Raw genomic sequence first — 17,792 nt, 5'->3', positions numbered from 1 at the left:
TCAATAATTAAACAAGAAGGCAGTCTTCCAAAAATACATGTGAAAATTGCAGAAAAAACAATAGTTGCCACATATTCTGAACAGAAGTCCTCGCTTCTACTTAAATGGAAAAGAATGAATCAGAATCAGAATGAAGCTGGAAGGCACTTCGGAAGTCTTCTAGTCCAGCCCCCTATTCTTATCCCATTTCAGACAAGTGGCTGTCCAGTCGCTTCTTAAAAACCTCCAGTGATGAAGCACACACAACTTATTTTTTAAAATAATTTTTATTTTATTTTATAAACAAACAAACATACAATACATAATCAATCATTCAGTGTATCATCTGGATGTTTCTATTGTGTCTTCTTCTTCTTCTTACTCCTCCAATCGTCATTGTTTCTTTATTTTTCCCATTTCTTTATTATAGCATTCTCCCCATACTTCATTTATCATAACATTTTCTTGTTTACTATTAATACATTTATCTTTATCTCTTCTCTAACCAATTGTAAAATTGTCTCCATATCTTCTAATATTTCGAATTCTCTCTTCCTTTAGTTATCAAAGTCAGTCTATTCATTTCTGTACAATCTAATATTTTCTTAATTACTTCGTCTTCTGAAGGAATTTTCTCTATTTTTCAACTTTGTGCAAATACTATCGTCACTGCAGTTATTACATGTATTACATGTAATCAAATATACCTTTTCTTTGATAATTTTCTCTGGAAGGATACCCAATAGGAACAGCTCAGGTTTTAAATCAATAAGTTGTTCAAGCATTTCTTCTAACCATGTTTTAATTCTAATCCAATAATTTCTCACTTCTGGACATGTCTACCACATATCATAGTACAATCCTGGTGTCTGATGGCATTTCTAATATTTAGCTGATTTGTCTTTAAACATTTTTGCCAATTTTTCATGCCATCTATAAAACATTTTATATTGGTTCTCTTTATATGCAGTGGACATCGTTCATTTATTATTATTATTTATTATTTTTATTATTTATTTGATTTTTATACCGCCCTTCTCCCGAAGGACTCAGGCAAAATAAAACAAACAATACAAAGTACAATTTAAAATGCAATTTAAAAAACTTATTTAAATTAGCCTGGAAATTTAAAATTTACCATACATTAAAAACCCCATTTAAAATTGATAAAAATTTGACATTAAAATTCAATTCAAGCCAGCCCCGCGCGGAAGAAAAGGTGTGTCTTCAGTTTGCGGCGGAAAGTCCGAAGGTCAGGTATTTGGCGTAAACCCGGGGGAAGCTCGTTCCAGAGTGTGGGAGCCCCCACAGAGAAGGCCCTTCCCCTGGGGGCCGCCAGCCGACATTGTTTGGCGGACGGCACCCTGAGAAGTCCCTCTCTGTGAGAGCGTACGGGTCGGTGGGAGGCATGTGGTAACAGCAGGCGGTCCCGTAGGTACCCAGGCCCTAAGCCATGGAGCGCTTTAAAGGTCGTAACCAACACCTTAAAGTGCACTCGAAAGGCCACAGGTAGCCAGTGCAGTCTGCGCAGGAGCGGTGTTACATGGGAGCTATGCGTAGCTCCCTCTATCACCCGCGCAGCTGCATTCTGGACTAATTGAAGCCTCAGAGTGCACTTCAAGGGGAGCCCCATGTAGAGAGCATTACAATAATCCAAGCGAGAGGTAACGAGCGCATGAGTGACTGTGCACAAGGCATCCCGATCAAGGAAGGGGCGCAACTGCCGAACCAGGCGGACCTGATGGAAGGCCCTCCTGGAGACGGCCGTCAAATGATCTTCAAACGACAGCCGATCATCCAGGAGGACACCTAAGTTGCGCACCCTGTCCTTTGGGGCCAGTAACTCGCCTCCAACAGTCAGCCGCGGCTGCAGCTGACTGAATCGGGATGCCGGCATCCACAGCCACTCCGTCTTGGAGGGATTAAGCTTGAGCCTGTTTCTCCCCATCCAGACCCGTACGGCTTCCAAACACCGGGACAGCACTTCAACAACTTCATTGGGGTGGCCCGGGGTGGAAAAGTACAGCTGGGTGTCATCAGCGTACTGTTGGTATCTCACCCCGAAGCCACTGATGATCTCACCCAACGGCTTCATGTAGATGTTGAACAGCAGGGGTGAGAGAATCGACCCCTGCGGGACCCCACAAGTGAGGCACCTCACGGCCGACCTCTGCCCCCCTGTCAACACCGTCTGCGACCGGTCAGAGAGATAGGAGGAGAACCACCGATACACGGTGCCTCCCACTCCCAATCCCCCCAACCGGCGCAGCAAGATACCATGGTCGATGGTATCAAAAGCCGCTGAGAGGTCTAATAGGACCAGGGCAGAGGAATAACCCCTGTCCCTGTCCCGCCAGAGATCATCCAACAATGCGACCAAAGCTGTCTCCGTGCTGTATCCGGGTCGAAAGCCGGACTGGAACGCAACGAAGCGAAGGTTGGAGACTGGACGATAATTACCCAAAATAGCTGGGTCCAGGGAGGGCTTCTTGAGGAGGGGTCTCACCACCGCCTCTTTCAAGGCGGCAGGGAAAACCCCTTCCAACAGAGAAGCGTTGATAATCCTCTGGAGCCAGCCTCGTGTCACCTCCTGAGTGGCCAGTACCAGCCAGGAAGGACACGGGTCCAGTAAACATGTCGTGGCGTGAAGCCTCCCCAACAACCTGTCCATGTCCTCGGGAGCCACAGGGTCAAACTCATCCCAAACCGGCTCAACAAGACGTGTCTCCTCTCCCTCGCTTGGATCATCCCAATTTCGGTCCAGACCGTCCCGGAGTTGAGCAATTTTATCGTATAGATAACCACTAAACTCCTCGGCTCGTCCCTGCAAAGGGTCATCCCGCACCTCCTGGTGAAGGAGGGAGCGGGTCACCCGAAACAGGGTGGCCGGGCGGTTATCTGCCGATGCAATGAGGGTGGAGGCATAAGAACACCTCGCCTCCCTCATTGCCACTAGGTAAGTCCTAGAATAATTTATAATTCCTTTCCCATAACTATTGCCATTTGTCTAGCTCAATTGAATATGCAAATTTTTTTGCCCAAGCTATCATTGTTTCCTTTACTTCTTCTTCTTCCAATTCAATACCAAGTAAGAAGTTGTATATTTTTTGATTATTTTATCATCTGTTCCTGTGAGTATCCTATCCAGATCTGTCATTTCTAAATAAAAACCATATGATTTTGCATCTTTTTCATATCTTGTTTGTATTTGCGTATGGGTATACCAATCCATCTCAATCCCTTGTTCTTCTATTCTTGTTTCCCTTTCAGTTCCCTCTTATCTGTTAGTATATCTTTGTATCTAAGCATATTTTTGAAATTAATAATATTTAGGTGTATTAGTGCTTCCATTGTTGATAACCATACTGGTATTTTCAAATAGCATTTATCTCTGACCCTCTCCCATGCCAAAACAATGCATTTCTTACATAGTGTTTATAAAAATATGCATGCATCTTACTTCTACCTGACCATAAAAATGTGTGCCATCCCAATTGTAAATCACGTCCTTCCAAAGTTATTAATCTTCTGTTTCTTAATTCTCATCCAAGTCAATACTGCTGCTTGATAATATAATTCTCAATTCGCCAATCCAAATCCTACATGTAGTCTCACATCCTGCAACATTTTTATATTAATTCTTGCTTTTTCTCCCCTGCCATATAAACTTTCTTATTATTTTATTGAGATGTTGAAAATAGGTCTTTTCAACTTTTATTGAGATTGTTTAAAATAAAAACAATAGTTTCGGTAATATATTCATCTTAATTGTGATTTTTCCCATGAATGATAACTGCAAGTTTTTCCATTTCTCCAAATCTTTCTCGATTTGTTTTTTTAAGGTATAGTAGTTATCTTCTTTTATCATTACACATCCTGAAGTCAATTGTATTCCTAAGTATTTCACTTTCTTCACAATTTGTATAGCTAGTTTCTCATTTAAATCTCTTTTTTAATTTTCTGTCATATTTTTCACCAATATTTTTGGTTTTTCTTTATTTATCTTTAAACCTATTATCTCTCCATAATCTTCTATTTGTTCTGATAATATAGGCCCTGTTATTTGAGGTTCCTCCAATATAAACACTAAATGATCTGCAAAGAGTTGTAGCTTATATTTTTCTTTTTTAATTTTCATCCCTTTTTTTTCTTCCTTCCATCTTATATTTCTATTTAAAACTTCTGAGGTCAACACAAATAACAATGGTGATAACGGACATCCTTGTCTTCTTTTGCTATGTTAATTCTCTCTGTCATCTCTCATTTCATCATTATCTTTGCGATTTGTTTATCATAAATTGTTTTTATCATGTTTGTAAATCTCTCTCCAAAGTCCATTATCTGTAATTGATTAATCATAAATTGCCAATTCACATTGTCGAATGCTTTCTGAGCATCTAGAAATATCATTGCCATTTGTTTTCTGGATGCATCTCATAATATTCTAAAATATTCAAAATTATCCCATTATTTTTAGACTATCTTCCTTCCACAAGAACATATTGATGGAAACAGCACAAATTTTCTTATTGTTTTCTCCATCACCCTCCCAAATTCTCCAAGATGCTCCAAACCCATATGTACTTTTGTCATTGATGTCTCTACTAGTATTACAAAATTTGGCTTAACAAAATACGTTTCCTGATGCTGCAGTATACAGTTCAGAAATTGCTTAAATGCTGAATGACAAGAAATAGAAATAGCAAATCATTGTGGCCAATGGGTTGTAAATACACATACTTTCTCTGGTAAATGAACAGATGCCATGAGGTCTATTATGTCTTTCAAAGTGAGCAAAATAGGTTGTGAACATTTGTCAAATAGAAAATCCCAGTATTCTACTAACAGAGTTGGCAGTGCATAGTAGATGAAAAATTGGTCTACTTGACAACATCCATAATAGCATAATGGCATAATAGTGAAAATAGCATAATAGCATAATAGTGAAAATATTTGCAGATCCGTTGCATCCTGGACATAAACTGTTTCAACTACTACCCTCAAAACGACGCTATAGAGCACTGCACACCAGAACAACTAGACACAAGAACAGTTTTTTCCTGAAGGCCATCACTCTGCTAAACAAATAATTCCCTCAACACTGTCAGACTATTTACTGAATCTGCACTACTATTAATCGTTTCATAGTTCCCATCACCAATCTCTTTCCACTTATGACTATAACTTGTTGCTGGCAATCCTTATGATTTATATTGATATATTGACCATCAATTGTGTTGTAAATGTTGTACCTTGATGAACGTATCTTTTCTTTTATGTACACTGAGAGCATATGCACCAAGACAAATTCCTTGTGTGTCCAATCACACTTGGCCAATAAAAATTCTATTCTATTCTATTCTATTCTATTCTATTCTATTCTATAAATAAAACTAGATTTTCCTATAGGATAGAGTCAATTTGCAATCATAACACAGCAGAAAAGGTACCATTTGGCTCCCCCCCCCCACACAACAAAAAATAACCTGTATTATCGGCTCCATTCTGAATGAAAACGTTTCTCAACAGTCTATTTCTTTTGTGATTTGGTAGACAATAAATGGTCACCAATCAAAAGAAGAAATACCATGGATTGGCATTCTGAAAGAGAATTATTGGATCCAGTCTATATTCAAAACAATATAGTGTTTCTTTGAAAATCTCCTCTTCTTTTCCTAATTGCATTATCTTGGTGAAGGTCTGAGAATCTTTGGGACAGAAGTGATAGTTTCATGGTACAGATAATCCCTTATAAAGTGGCATCATCCCATTACAATGTAATGATTTCTTTCAATACTTATGACCAAAACAATAATTACGACCAAAATCCCTATATTTTCTACTCCTTACAGAAGGGAGTACTTTTACTTTAAATTTCTCCATATTTTAGACCAAAGCAAACAAACAAAGGTTGCAAGCTAATTAAAGAACCAGCAGTCTAAATAGTTCAATTCACTTCCTAAGAAATTTGGGAAATTATTGCCTTGTAAAATGCTGGCTTTCCAGTACATGTTATTCTATTCAGCTACAAAACAAAAACAAACCATTATTTATTATTAGAATTTTAAAGATACCTTTAGAATATCTATGCTAATATTTATCAAATATGGTTCATTTAATTCATGCATAAGGATACAGCTTCTAAATAAATTTCATAGTTTGGGTTGGCAAAATACATATGATGTATAGTATATAAGATTCATTTGATTTTTTTTTATTTCCATACTACACAATGACAATCTAAATGCAAGTATTTCTTGACTTATGAACACAGTTGGAGCAGGAAATTCTGCTGCTAGGCAAAGCAATTGTGAAGTGGGCATGCTCAATTTTACAATCATTTTGCTGCATTTATTAAACAAATCACCATGGTTGTTAAGTGACTCATGTAGTCATTAAGTGACCCCAGCTTTTCTCATTAACACTGCACTGTGGTGGTGCAATGGGTGGAATGCAGTACTGCAGCCTAATTCTTCCCTTAGGCAGGAGTTTGATCCTGACCAGCTCAAGGTTCATTCAAGCTTCCATCTTTCAGAGGTCAGTAAAATGAGATTCCAAATTGTTGGGAACAATATTCTGACACTGTATAAAGCACTCAAAAAGTGCTATAAAGCACTATGGAGCTATATATAAATCTAAGTGCTATTGCTAAGTGCTATTGCTGGAAGATAGGAAGGTCACAAATGACAATCATGGGACACCAGACACTGCAACTATCATAAATACAGGTGGTATCCAAATGCCCAAATTTTGAATATGTAACCATGAGAGATGTTGTGGCCGTCAGAAGTGTGAAGATTGGTCATAAGTCAATTTTTTTATTAACATTATAACTTTGAATGTTAAGTGAATGGTCAGAAATGTAAAACCACCTTTAATGAAAGCTCTATAAAATAACAAATTGTGATAAAATATTTTCTGTGAATTTTATTATCATTACTATTACCAAAACTTTATATTATTGTGAATTGAAAAGGGTATTTTGGGAAGGGGAAAGTTTGAAGATACCTGCTGTTTATTTTTCCAGGTATCTTCAAAATGAGAGTCTTCCTAAAGAAATATGGTCCACTAAAAACTTAAACAATATAAATGCTAGGAAAAATATTCAGCACAATTTCTCTTGTAAAACAACATAAACAAACAAGTTCATCTGTAATGCAGATTACAATTACCTCCTTGGGAACATTCACCACTTCTTCTGTCTTTTTATCTGCCTGTTGTTTAAATCTGATCTCAGAACAATAATATAGCATTTGGGAAAAAAGATACAGATCAGCAGCCCAGCACTTGAGGCTAACATTGAGAAGATCTCCACAGCCACCATGTATTTTCCCCTGGTGCTCAGATAGGTTGGGACAAAGGAGAGCCAAACACTGCAGAAGACCAACATGCTGAAAGTGATGAACTTGGCTTCATTAAATGTATCTGGTAATTTCCTTGCAAAGAAAGCCACTAGGAAACTGATCATGGCCAAGAAGCCCATATAACACTTTGCAAAGTAAAAAATAATCATGGATCCTTCTTTACACTGTAGGACAATTTTTTCAGCCTCTGTGTGCAGGTCAGCATCTGGGACAGGAGGAGAGATGGACAACCATATAGTGCAAATACCTACCTGAATTAAGAAGCCTGATAAAACAAAAGTATAGCCCAATCTTTTGCCCACCCACTTCATTATCCCACTTCCTGGCTTTGTTGCCTTGAAAGCCAGGACCACAGTCACAGTCTTGGCCAGCACACAGGAAATAGCCACAGAGAAGATGATGCTGAAAGTAGTTTGTCGAAGAATACATGCCACCTTGTTTGGTTGACCGATGAATAGTAATGCACAAAGGAAGCAGAGCAGGAGAGTTACCAGGAGCATATAGGTAAGATCCCGGTTGCTAGCCTTGACAATGGGAGTGTTGTGGTGCATCAGAAATATCCTTAGTATGAGAACTGTGATTATGGAACAGAAAAGAGAAAAACAAGCTAAACATATTCCCAAAGGCTCTTTATAAGACAAGAAACTTATGTCCTTGGGAATACATGAATCCTGGTTTTTGTTGGAATACTTTTCTTCTGTACAGTTATAGCACTCATTCAAATCTGTAATTGAAAGGGTCTGGTCTAAGTATCAAATTTATACTTAATTACTACCATTGATAACTATATTGATACCTATATTTATAAACTCAGATAACATGCATAAGTCCTTGCATATGAACAGTAAAGCCCACAATATATGATTAAATTTAAAATATTGACATTTTTTAATAAAATATCTTACAGTAATTCATGGAATCTTAGCTTCTATATCCTGGCTGGAAAAAAATATGAATGGTGGCAAAGGGACAAAGAAATTCTTACAGTGTTGGATAGTGATCTTCATGATAATCTGAATTTTAGACTTAGTGGCCATTAGCTTATGAGTTATGATGGATATCAGTTGAATTATTTTACATTATTCCATCTATCTTGAATCCAAATATTCAATTCTTGAACCCTGAGGGTTCTCAATTTGTAGAAGTCAGATAGATGTTTCTTTCATTTTATTTCTAATTTCAATTTATTTAACTTCCCAAGAATACTCTCCTAAATAGAGTTATAAAAAAAAGATGCAATATTGCATATCTGACTTTGTGGGTTAAAGATATTTGGGGAAAATTCATGGGCCAATTTGGAATACTAAGAAGAAAGAAGAAAAATTGAATAAGACTTAAAATTTGGAAAAATCAGAGGGTACAAATTGGATAATTTTAAGTATTATAAATTTAGGGCAGTTTGAGGAACAGTTCCAGGACCATGTAAATTTTATTAATACTGGTGGGTTTGGTGTTTCTGGCCAATTAGGATATTGAAATTTTGGTGGAATGATTAGTGTATTAATGATCAGCACAAAATGTCTCAGCAGGAGAAAACAAATTCAGTCTATAAGGAAATAATGCAGATGTTTCAATGCATTAAGAAAGATATAACAAGGAGTCATAAGGAGATGATTGAACTGATGTAAGATACAGTGAGATTAGTAAAAATCTCAGCAAATGAAAATAAAAAATGACAATAAAAATTGTCAGAAAATAGAGGAGAAAACAGAAAGTGTTGAGGAAAAAATAGAGATCATTCCAAAAATGATACTAGTAGACAAAAAGAAGAAATAGCAATAGTTTTGAATATGGAACAAATAAAATATTTTTAAGAATTCAAAATAGAAAAGAGAATAATGAGAAAGATTCTTTAAAAATGATGGAGAAATTGAGGATGGGGACTCTAGAGATTACAGTGGAAATATTTAGATTAAATAAAAATGACAAATGGAGTTACCAGATACCAGAGGAGAAGCAGGACAGATTCACAATAAAGCTAATAAGAGCTGAAGTTCTCAAAAGGGAAAGAGATGATGGAGAGACATAGAATACTTTTTAAAATACTTTTATTCTAATAAGTGTTAGAAAAAGGAAGTGGAAAGTAGAAATTGGGAAAATAATATTATGCATACTGAAATATAATAGAAAATATTATGATTACTATGTATACATAAATGTTAGAAGTTGGAAAAGTATGATTATGTATATTTAAATGGTAATATAATTATCAGAATTGTATGCAAAATATATTGACCCAGATAATACACGGTCCAATAAACACGGGCGTTAAAGATAAATATAAATAAAATTATATTTTTAAAAAGTGCAGGATTCACTTGTATATTTACTTTACTTGTATATTTACTTTACTTTGTATATTTAAAGTAAAAAAGAAATTTTAACATACATGAGAGACTGAATTTTAAATAAAATAGTTTTGTAATTAGGATTATTTTTTCATCCATTGAAAATATTTTTTAAAAATGGGGGAACCACTCAAAGGCTAAGGATAATACTGAGTGCAGGAAAAATCTTCAAAAGGTGGACAATCAAAAATGTATGACTTTGAAATGTTGTGCTGGAGAAAAATGTTCAAAAAACTTTGAACTGTAAAGCGTATATTCAGTATTAGAAAAGTAAAACCAGACTGCTCAGTCTAGTGCAAGAACAAAGATAAAGAAAAATATTTGGACACATAATAGGAAGGCAAGAATCTCTGAAGTAGGCCTTTGGAAAAAAATTGATAATAATCAACAAGTGAGACACAGAAGAAGCTGTATCCAAATATTTTCACGAGTGTCAGTTATTTGCCGGAAGTTCTTACAAAATGATATTCATCAGCTCATGAAGATTTGGAAACAACTAAGCAACTGAAAAATAATATGATCCTTACCCTCCTTTTCTGCAATCTTCCCTTTGGGACATGAGATGCAAGAGTAGCAGCAAAATGGCCACCCTTCCATTACTTGCTTCCTAGAACCTGGATTACAGCGAGGTGTACATAGGGAAACAGGAGCAGTCTAATTTATGAACCAAAGCCAACATAAAAGAGAGCTATATTTTTTTCAGTACTTTTGATTCTGAGCTGTGATTGTTCTCTCTAGCATGGTTACATAAATGCATACTGTCATATTCAAACTGAACAAAGTTACAAGCTTTTGGAAATGTTGGGCTGCAGCCAGGGGTGAAATCTAAATTTTTTTCCTACTGGTTCTGTGGGCGTGGCTTAATTGGTGGGTGTGGCCAATAACAATAAATAATAAAAATAATAAACAAAGTATAAAAAACAATAAGAGGTACTAAAAACCAACTTTCACACTTTACACACACACACAAAACACAATACAACTGACTCACACACAATGTAAAAGCAGCTGTACTTCACCCAAAATGGCCCCTACAACAAGCAGGAACCTCACACAGACACAAAAACCTCAAAAACCAACTTTCACACTTTATACACACACACAATACAACTGACTATCACACACACACACACACAAAATGCCACATGCACCTTGTGAGATTTTGTGTCTTTAAAGTTGGGTCTCCAACTTTAGTAACTTTTAGGTTTGTGGACTTCAACTCCCAGAGTTCAAAGCTGGCTGAGGAACTCTCGGAGTTGAAGTCCACAAGCCTTAAAGTTACTAAGGTTGGAGACCCCTGTTTTAGATAAAAGCAGCTAAAATTAAAACTTCCTTAACTTTAAATTGCTGTCTAAAAAAAAAATTCCTTAAAAAAACCCAATTAACTATTTTTAAAGCTCCCCCCCCCCTTTACTTACCCAATTGGAAGCAGGCAGATTGAGTTGCTAGCTGATGCAACTGATTGCAGCAGCCGAAGCAAAGCAAGGTTTAACGAGCTCGAAAGAAGCTGCAATTAGGCAAGTGGGGGAGGGGGCGATTGGGTGGGCATGGGTGGGGGCTGTTGTAAGAAGTTGTAAAAAATGATTTTAAAAGCCTGTGATGATCAGGCAACTCAGCTGGGATTGCCAGAGGAAAAAAAGATTTTAAAAGGCTCCTCTGACGATCCCAGCTGAAATTGCCTGATTGCCAGAATCTCTTAAAAGGATTGTTTTTAAAAAACATGTTTTTTAAAGGTTTTGGCGATCAGGCAACTCAGCTGGGATTGCCAGAGGAGCCTTTTAAATGCTTTTCTTTTACAACTTCTTTGGCCAAAGAGATTATTTTAAAAAAAAAAAAACTTTTAAAGGGTTCTGATGATCCCAGCTGAGCCGCGCGATCATCAAAGGCTTTTTTTTTCACTTTTAAAAGCATTTTTCGGCTAAAAAAACCCCCTCTGATGATGTTGCAGCTCAGCAGGGGCAGAGGGCAGGGGCAGGGATTTTTTCTCCTAACCACCAGCTGCCATTGCTACTGGATCGGGTGAGCGGGTCTGAACTGGGAGCATTTTACCCCGGCTGCAGCGTTTAGTCATTAACTAATGTGGCTGGCATTTTCAGAGGCAAAGTGATCTGCTTTATATCTCAATAGTATTAACAAGAAAAAAGAAAGTCTGAAATTTAAAAAAGTCAAGTTACCTACCCTGGACAATATCAGCAACCTACCCAAGGTCTTGCCCAACCAGGAATCAGTTCCCCAAAATAGGCAAATCAGAAAACTGCTTACTTCCCAATATTTGCTTTCATGACCATTCAAGTCCATACCAGAATAACACACCTTTGTTTGTCAAATAATGAGCTGCTTAATCAGTATCATGAATTATTCTTCCAAGTATTTTTTATTGTTCCAAAATATAGTAACCAAGTAACTTGTGTGCTAAGTAAAATACATTAGACAACAAAAGCCTATATATTTCCAATTTTCAAAAATTATAACAGAAACAAGATATTCAGGTGGAAAAAGAAACAATGGATGGAAACTAATCAAAGAGAGAAACAACCTGGAATTAAGGAAGTACTTCCTAACAGTGAGGACAATTAACCTAGTGGAACAGCTTGCCTTCAGAAATTGTGGGTGCTTCACCACTGGAGGGCTTTAAGAAGAGACTGGATAGTCACTTGTCTGAAATTGTTTCAGGGTCTCCTACTTGAGTAAAGAGATAGACTAGAACAGGGGTCTCCAACCTTGGTCCCTTTAAGACTTGTGGACTTCAACTCCTAGAATTCCTCAGCCAGCTTTGCTCTGGGAGTTGAAGTCCACAAGTCTTAAAGGGACCAAGGCTGGAGACCCCTGGACTAGAAGACTTCCTAGGTCCCTTCTAACTTTATTATGATTGATTGATTGATTGATTGATTGATCAAAAAATTAAGATGCAAAAATGCCATAGCTAATAATGATATGATTGCCCTACTTAACAATCAATTTCAATCTCCTATTCAGATTAGAAATTCCCCAGATTGTGTGTTCCTGCAACCTACCTGGTTAAACCAACTGTTCCATGTTATGGCATCTTTGTCAATGATGAATGTTTGGTGTGCAGGAGACTGAGGGTCTATCCTTCCAATTTTCACTTTTGACTGGTTTTCAGAAAGAATAAAATTGATTATATCAAACCCATCCACTAACTTTTCATCTTGGTCAAAGATTATCTTGTCCCCAAGACTGTTGTTAAATGTAACATGTCTCAGAAAGGAATGGAGCTAAATTTTATAAAGATAACAAACAAAAGGAAGATTAATGTAAATATATTGTGGATCAAAATACATGTGCAGATAAAATGTCCCAGGACTGGTTTCATTTACATAAACATTGGTCCTTTAATTATTCATTTAAGTTAGAAATATTTTCATTCTTTCATTAATTGAAGGATTTATCTTCCCTGTCTGTTAATCTTCATTTTAATTATTCTTGTTAATGTTGTTAATTGTGAGAGTTTGTGAGACTCTTGCAAAACAATTCTGCTCTGATACCATATATGATACCGATACCATCAACTACTGGTAGCAGCATGTACAAATTCATGTAAGTATCCTACCTCATAAAACAGTAGGGGAAAATGTATGCCTAAAATGCTCACTCATTGTTATTATAATCCCACTCATTCTCTGATCACTGAGAACCAATCCTAGTTTCCTTGCATTTTGGTTTTATTCAAGGCTCCTAAAAGTCAATAATGTTTATTATATGGCTGAAAGAGGACATGGCAAACATTTCAGTACACCTGCAGTCAAATAATGTGGACCCAAAGCTTTAGAGATGGGGAGCCAAAATTGCAATATCTGTTTAGATAGCTAAACTGCAGCATCAACACTCCTCCTTCATTCAAAAAAATATTGTCCACTATAATTCATTTTGCATTGAGGCACTAATGATTAAAAACATGGTTTCAGATTTTTTATAAAGGTTGGAATGGGTGCAAAAAGAGGCATCTTCTACAATTGTCTCTGAGCAATTTGTTCAGGACACTAGGAAGGGTTTTTTTGGGGGGGAGGGAATGGATAAAGACAGAAAGATAGAAAGGATGACTTAAGGCTGATTCTACTTCTAAAAATGTTCTTCCTGCTGTCTTATATACAGACAAATATAACTTTTGGAGTTCTTCTGGAGTTAATTAACAAATTAAAAAACAAGGATGAGCTATAGATAATAGCATGCTGTCTTTCAAGTATTCTAATAATATATCACAAAATTAGATACATTATTCTGGTGTGTGTTAGAGATGGTATGAGATGTAATTATTTTTCATGAATTATACGTTTTAGAAGAGATATTTCAACTGAACTAAATTACATTATACTATGTAATGTAAAGGAAACTGTATAATTGTGAAGAGAACCTGGAATTAGGACTGTAGAATATTTTAAGCACATTACCTGCCAAAATGGTTGGTTATGTAGCTTCAGTTGACCCTCTATCTTTGTCCTGTGTTTGAATCCAGCTATTTGCATAGCATGTAAAGCATGGGCGATAGTAAAAACAGCATTGTACACACTGTAGCTATGGCCAGACATGCTCATTTCAAAATTGGGATACAAGAGGCTCCCTAGTTGTTCAGCTCCAGTGCAATGATTTTTCTCCATTTTATCCGGTATATCTGGAAGTACACAGCCAAAGACCTGCTCCCAGAAGTTTTTGAAAAAACCATCTTCTTTTGTAGTGAAAGGGTTTCGATTCTCTATAAACTGCTGAAATCCAGATACATCCCTGGAGTGAAACATGAAAGCTACAGCTCCATGGAAGATGTCTAAATCCCAATCTCTTTGAAATACAAAGGATGCAATCTCCATTTGGGCTGTGGTGATCCATACTTTTCCTAAAGATTTCCTATGTTTACTGTCTATAGCTTCATCTGATTGATAGGAAAGAAATCTAAAAAATCCAAAGGAATTAGATTCACCATAAGCAAGTATCACTGTAGCCTTACTATGTGTCAATGTATTGTAAATATTCCTCCCTTTATGCAGTATTTCTGATATATTAGTAATAAAAGTTATAACAGGGATTTTCTGTATGAATGCAAAACAAATGCCCTTCTGAGAAAACATGGGTATCACTGTTTGTATAAATCTCTCTCCGCTCTCCGTTTCCATAATCACCACTCCAATCCATATCCATTTGAAGTATAGAAGCAGAGACAGAATGCCTTCATACTGAAGGTCTTCCTTAGGAACCATCTGGTAGAAGGGAAGATCAGGAGATTTGTCCTTCATCACTGGAGTGGGACTATAGGTGAGCTAAAGACATCCAGGAAGACAAAAAATAATAATTACAACATCTATCATTAAGTTGCACTGTTTATAGTAATATATTATAAGAATAAATTGAATTTATTGTTTCAACTGTCAGTTATAACATATCAGATGAGATAGGCAATAACACATTAAGTAAGAATATCTCTCTCTATAGAATAGAATAGAATAGATAGCCTAATGCTGGGAAAGATTAAGGGCAAAGAAGAAGGGGACGACAGAGAACGAGGTGGCTGGATGAACTCATTGAAGCAGTAGGCATGAGTTTAAATGGACTCCAGAGGATGGTAGAGGACAGGAAGGCCTGGAGGAACGTTGTCCATGGGGTCGCGATGGGTCGGACATGACTTCACAACTAACAACAAAGAATAGAATAGAATAGAATAGAATAGAATAGAATAGAATAGAATAGAATAGAATAGAATAGAATAGAATAGAATAGAACCATATTATAAGAATAAATTGAATATATTGTTTCAATTGTCAGTTGTAACATATCTGATGAGATAAGCAATAACACACTAAATAAAAATATCTCTCTCTAGAATAGAATAGAATAGAATAGAATAGAATAGAATAGAATAGAATAGAATAGAATTATTTATTGGCCAAGTGTGATTGGACACACAAGGAATTTGTCTTGGTGCATACGCTGTCCGTGTACATAAAAGAAAAGATACATTCAGGAAGAATCATAAGGTACAACACTTAATGATAGTCATAGGGAACAAACAAGCAATCAAATCATATTAGGAAACAGTCAATATAAATTGTAAGAATACTAGCAACAAGGTTACAGTCATATAGTCATAAATGTGAGGAGATGGGTGATGGGAATGATGAGAAGATTAATAGTTGTGCAGACTTAGGTGTTCAGGAAAAAAAAAGTTCTTGTGTCTAGTTGTTCTGATGTGCAATGCTCTAGTGTCGTTTTGACGGTAGGTGTTGAAACAGTTTATGTCCAGGATGTGAGGTTTCTGTAAATATTTTCAGAACTCTTTTTGACTTGTGCAATATACAAGTCCTCAGTGGAAGGTAGGTCTATACCTATATCTATAATGATATATCAATAATATCTATTTGTCTGTCTGTCTATCAAACAATTAATGCATTAAAGAATATTTTACTTCACTAACAAATTATTTTGCAGACTGAACTAATTAATATAAATCCTTAATATCTTAATATAGCATTTTAATATTCATTGCACATGTGCGCTCTCTGTTACTTTTTCACAAACCAAAGTTAAAATGACAAACTAATCTTCCATTCTTTGCTTTTTGAAAATGATTATTTATTTGTTTATGATTTATTTTTTATGCTACCTGTCTCCCTGGGTGCTTACAGGCTACAAAACAAATAAAAATAATAAAAATATTAAAAGATAACATTGTTAAACAGAATGTCCTACTTGGAACAGACAACAATTTCCAGCTTCCTTGGAGGTGAAGTCTGGCTGATTCTAAATTACAAAAGTTGTATTTATAACGTATTCTTAAAATTTTGAAATTATTGTTTCTTCTCACACGAACATAAGTAGTATCCTGGTGGATCAGACTCATTGCACAAAGAAGCAAAAGGAAATCTCCTAGGTCAATGGCTTTCAGAGACAGTTAAATTGTCATCAAGTTTAGCAGGCATTAATTCACATGACTTCCATGGATTCTCGAGGACTATCTGGCCTTATGAAGAGATCTGAGAAGTCAAATCCCTTGAAAATACTTTTATGGCATTCTCATCAGACCAAACATATTATATGTATTAAGTAAATATGATTTGTGGGAAAATGTATTCTTAGCTTAATTATATAGATTTAAATATTATTTTTTTACATGTAAGATTCATGAATCAATTTGCAACTAACTTTGGATATCTTACCATAATTAAGTAAGCTGATTCTAAGATTCTTAAAGACCAAAAGTAGAGCCACCAAATCAAAGAAATGATAAAAAAGAAGTGTTAAACTTCATTGCAAATCTTACCTGAGGAATCTTATAGGTATCCAGAACAATTGCCATATCAAGAGAAGTAAGAGAATCCAGTCCACCAATCACAGCAACAAGCTTATTCTGCATGTTACAGTTGTAATTTGGGAAAAATTGTTCTAATGTATATATAAGAAGCATGGTGGAATGATATGTCCATTCTGCATTGTAATAATTATCATAAATATGAAATCCCAAGCTGATATTTGGTAAAATCTGAGGATTTTCATTTATCTGCTTTACCGCAAAAGCCAAGGCCAGGATGTGTTGGTAATTCTTGGGAAGTATTCTAGAATGAGTGTTGCAATCTGTATCAGATAATATTTTACAGTTCTGAAACTTTTTGGAGCATTTATGATATTTATCATTGTTGATCATAGAAGATGTATACTACTTTGGAGTGCATAATATTAAAAATAATGTAACATTTATATACGCAAATTCTTATATTTTCATATTACCTCAGATTTCCAATCATCATAAAATATAATGTCTTTAAAAGTTAAACACCTTCCTTCTACACAATTGCATCGTCTGCCTAGAATCTAAAGTTTCTTCAATTTCCTATAACATCATCTGGCATTCTAATTAACATAAATTCACACATAGACTAAAATTAATTCCTTACGTAAGTTCCTCAGGCATGGCTGGTGGAGGTTCCTTCATGAAATCTTTGACACAGGAGAGGAAGATCCCATGAGATGCGATGCCACCAATGATGAGATCTCCAGATTGACGATAACTGTGAAGTGGGTGTTCTGGATACCTGACATTACATTTTGCTGTGAGAGCTTCGTATGCTGTGTATGGAAGCAGAGTTAACACAAGCAT

General features: G+C 36.0%; 1 protein-coding gene across 1 annotated transcript; it reads right to left on the bottom strand.

Annotated features, from left to right (window-relative positions):
* Window positions 1-7,165: 7,165 nt before the first annotated feature.
* LOC131198107 (vomeronasal type-2 receptor 26-like) lies at window positions 7,166-17,792 on the bottom strand. Its single transcript, XM_058182615.1, has 6 exons — window positions 17,590-17,792; window positions 16,959-17,250; window positions 14,101-14,961; window positions 12,706-12,927; window positions 10,219-10,345; window positions 7,166-8,067 (listed from the first exon to the last, which is right to left on the bottom strand). Exons 1-6 carry the CDS (start codon window positions 17,790-17,792, stop codon window positions 7,166-7,168), a joined length of 2,607 nt encoding a protein of 868 aa, XP_058038598.1.

Source organism: Ahaetulla prasina, chromosome 4 (genome assembly GCF_028640845.1).
Source record: "Ahaetulla prasina isolate Xishuangbanna chromosome 4, ASM2864084v1, whole genome shotgun sequence".
Classification (NCBI taxonomy): Eukaryota; Metazoa; Chordata; class Lepidosauria; order Squamata; family Colubridae; genus Ahaetulla; species Ahaetulla prasina.
The sequence above is the reverse complement of the archived record's forward strand: the minus strand, read 5'-3'. Positions and strand labels throughout refer to the sequence as shown.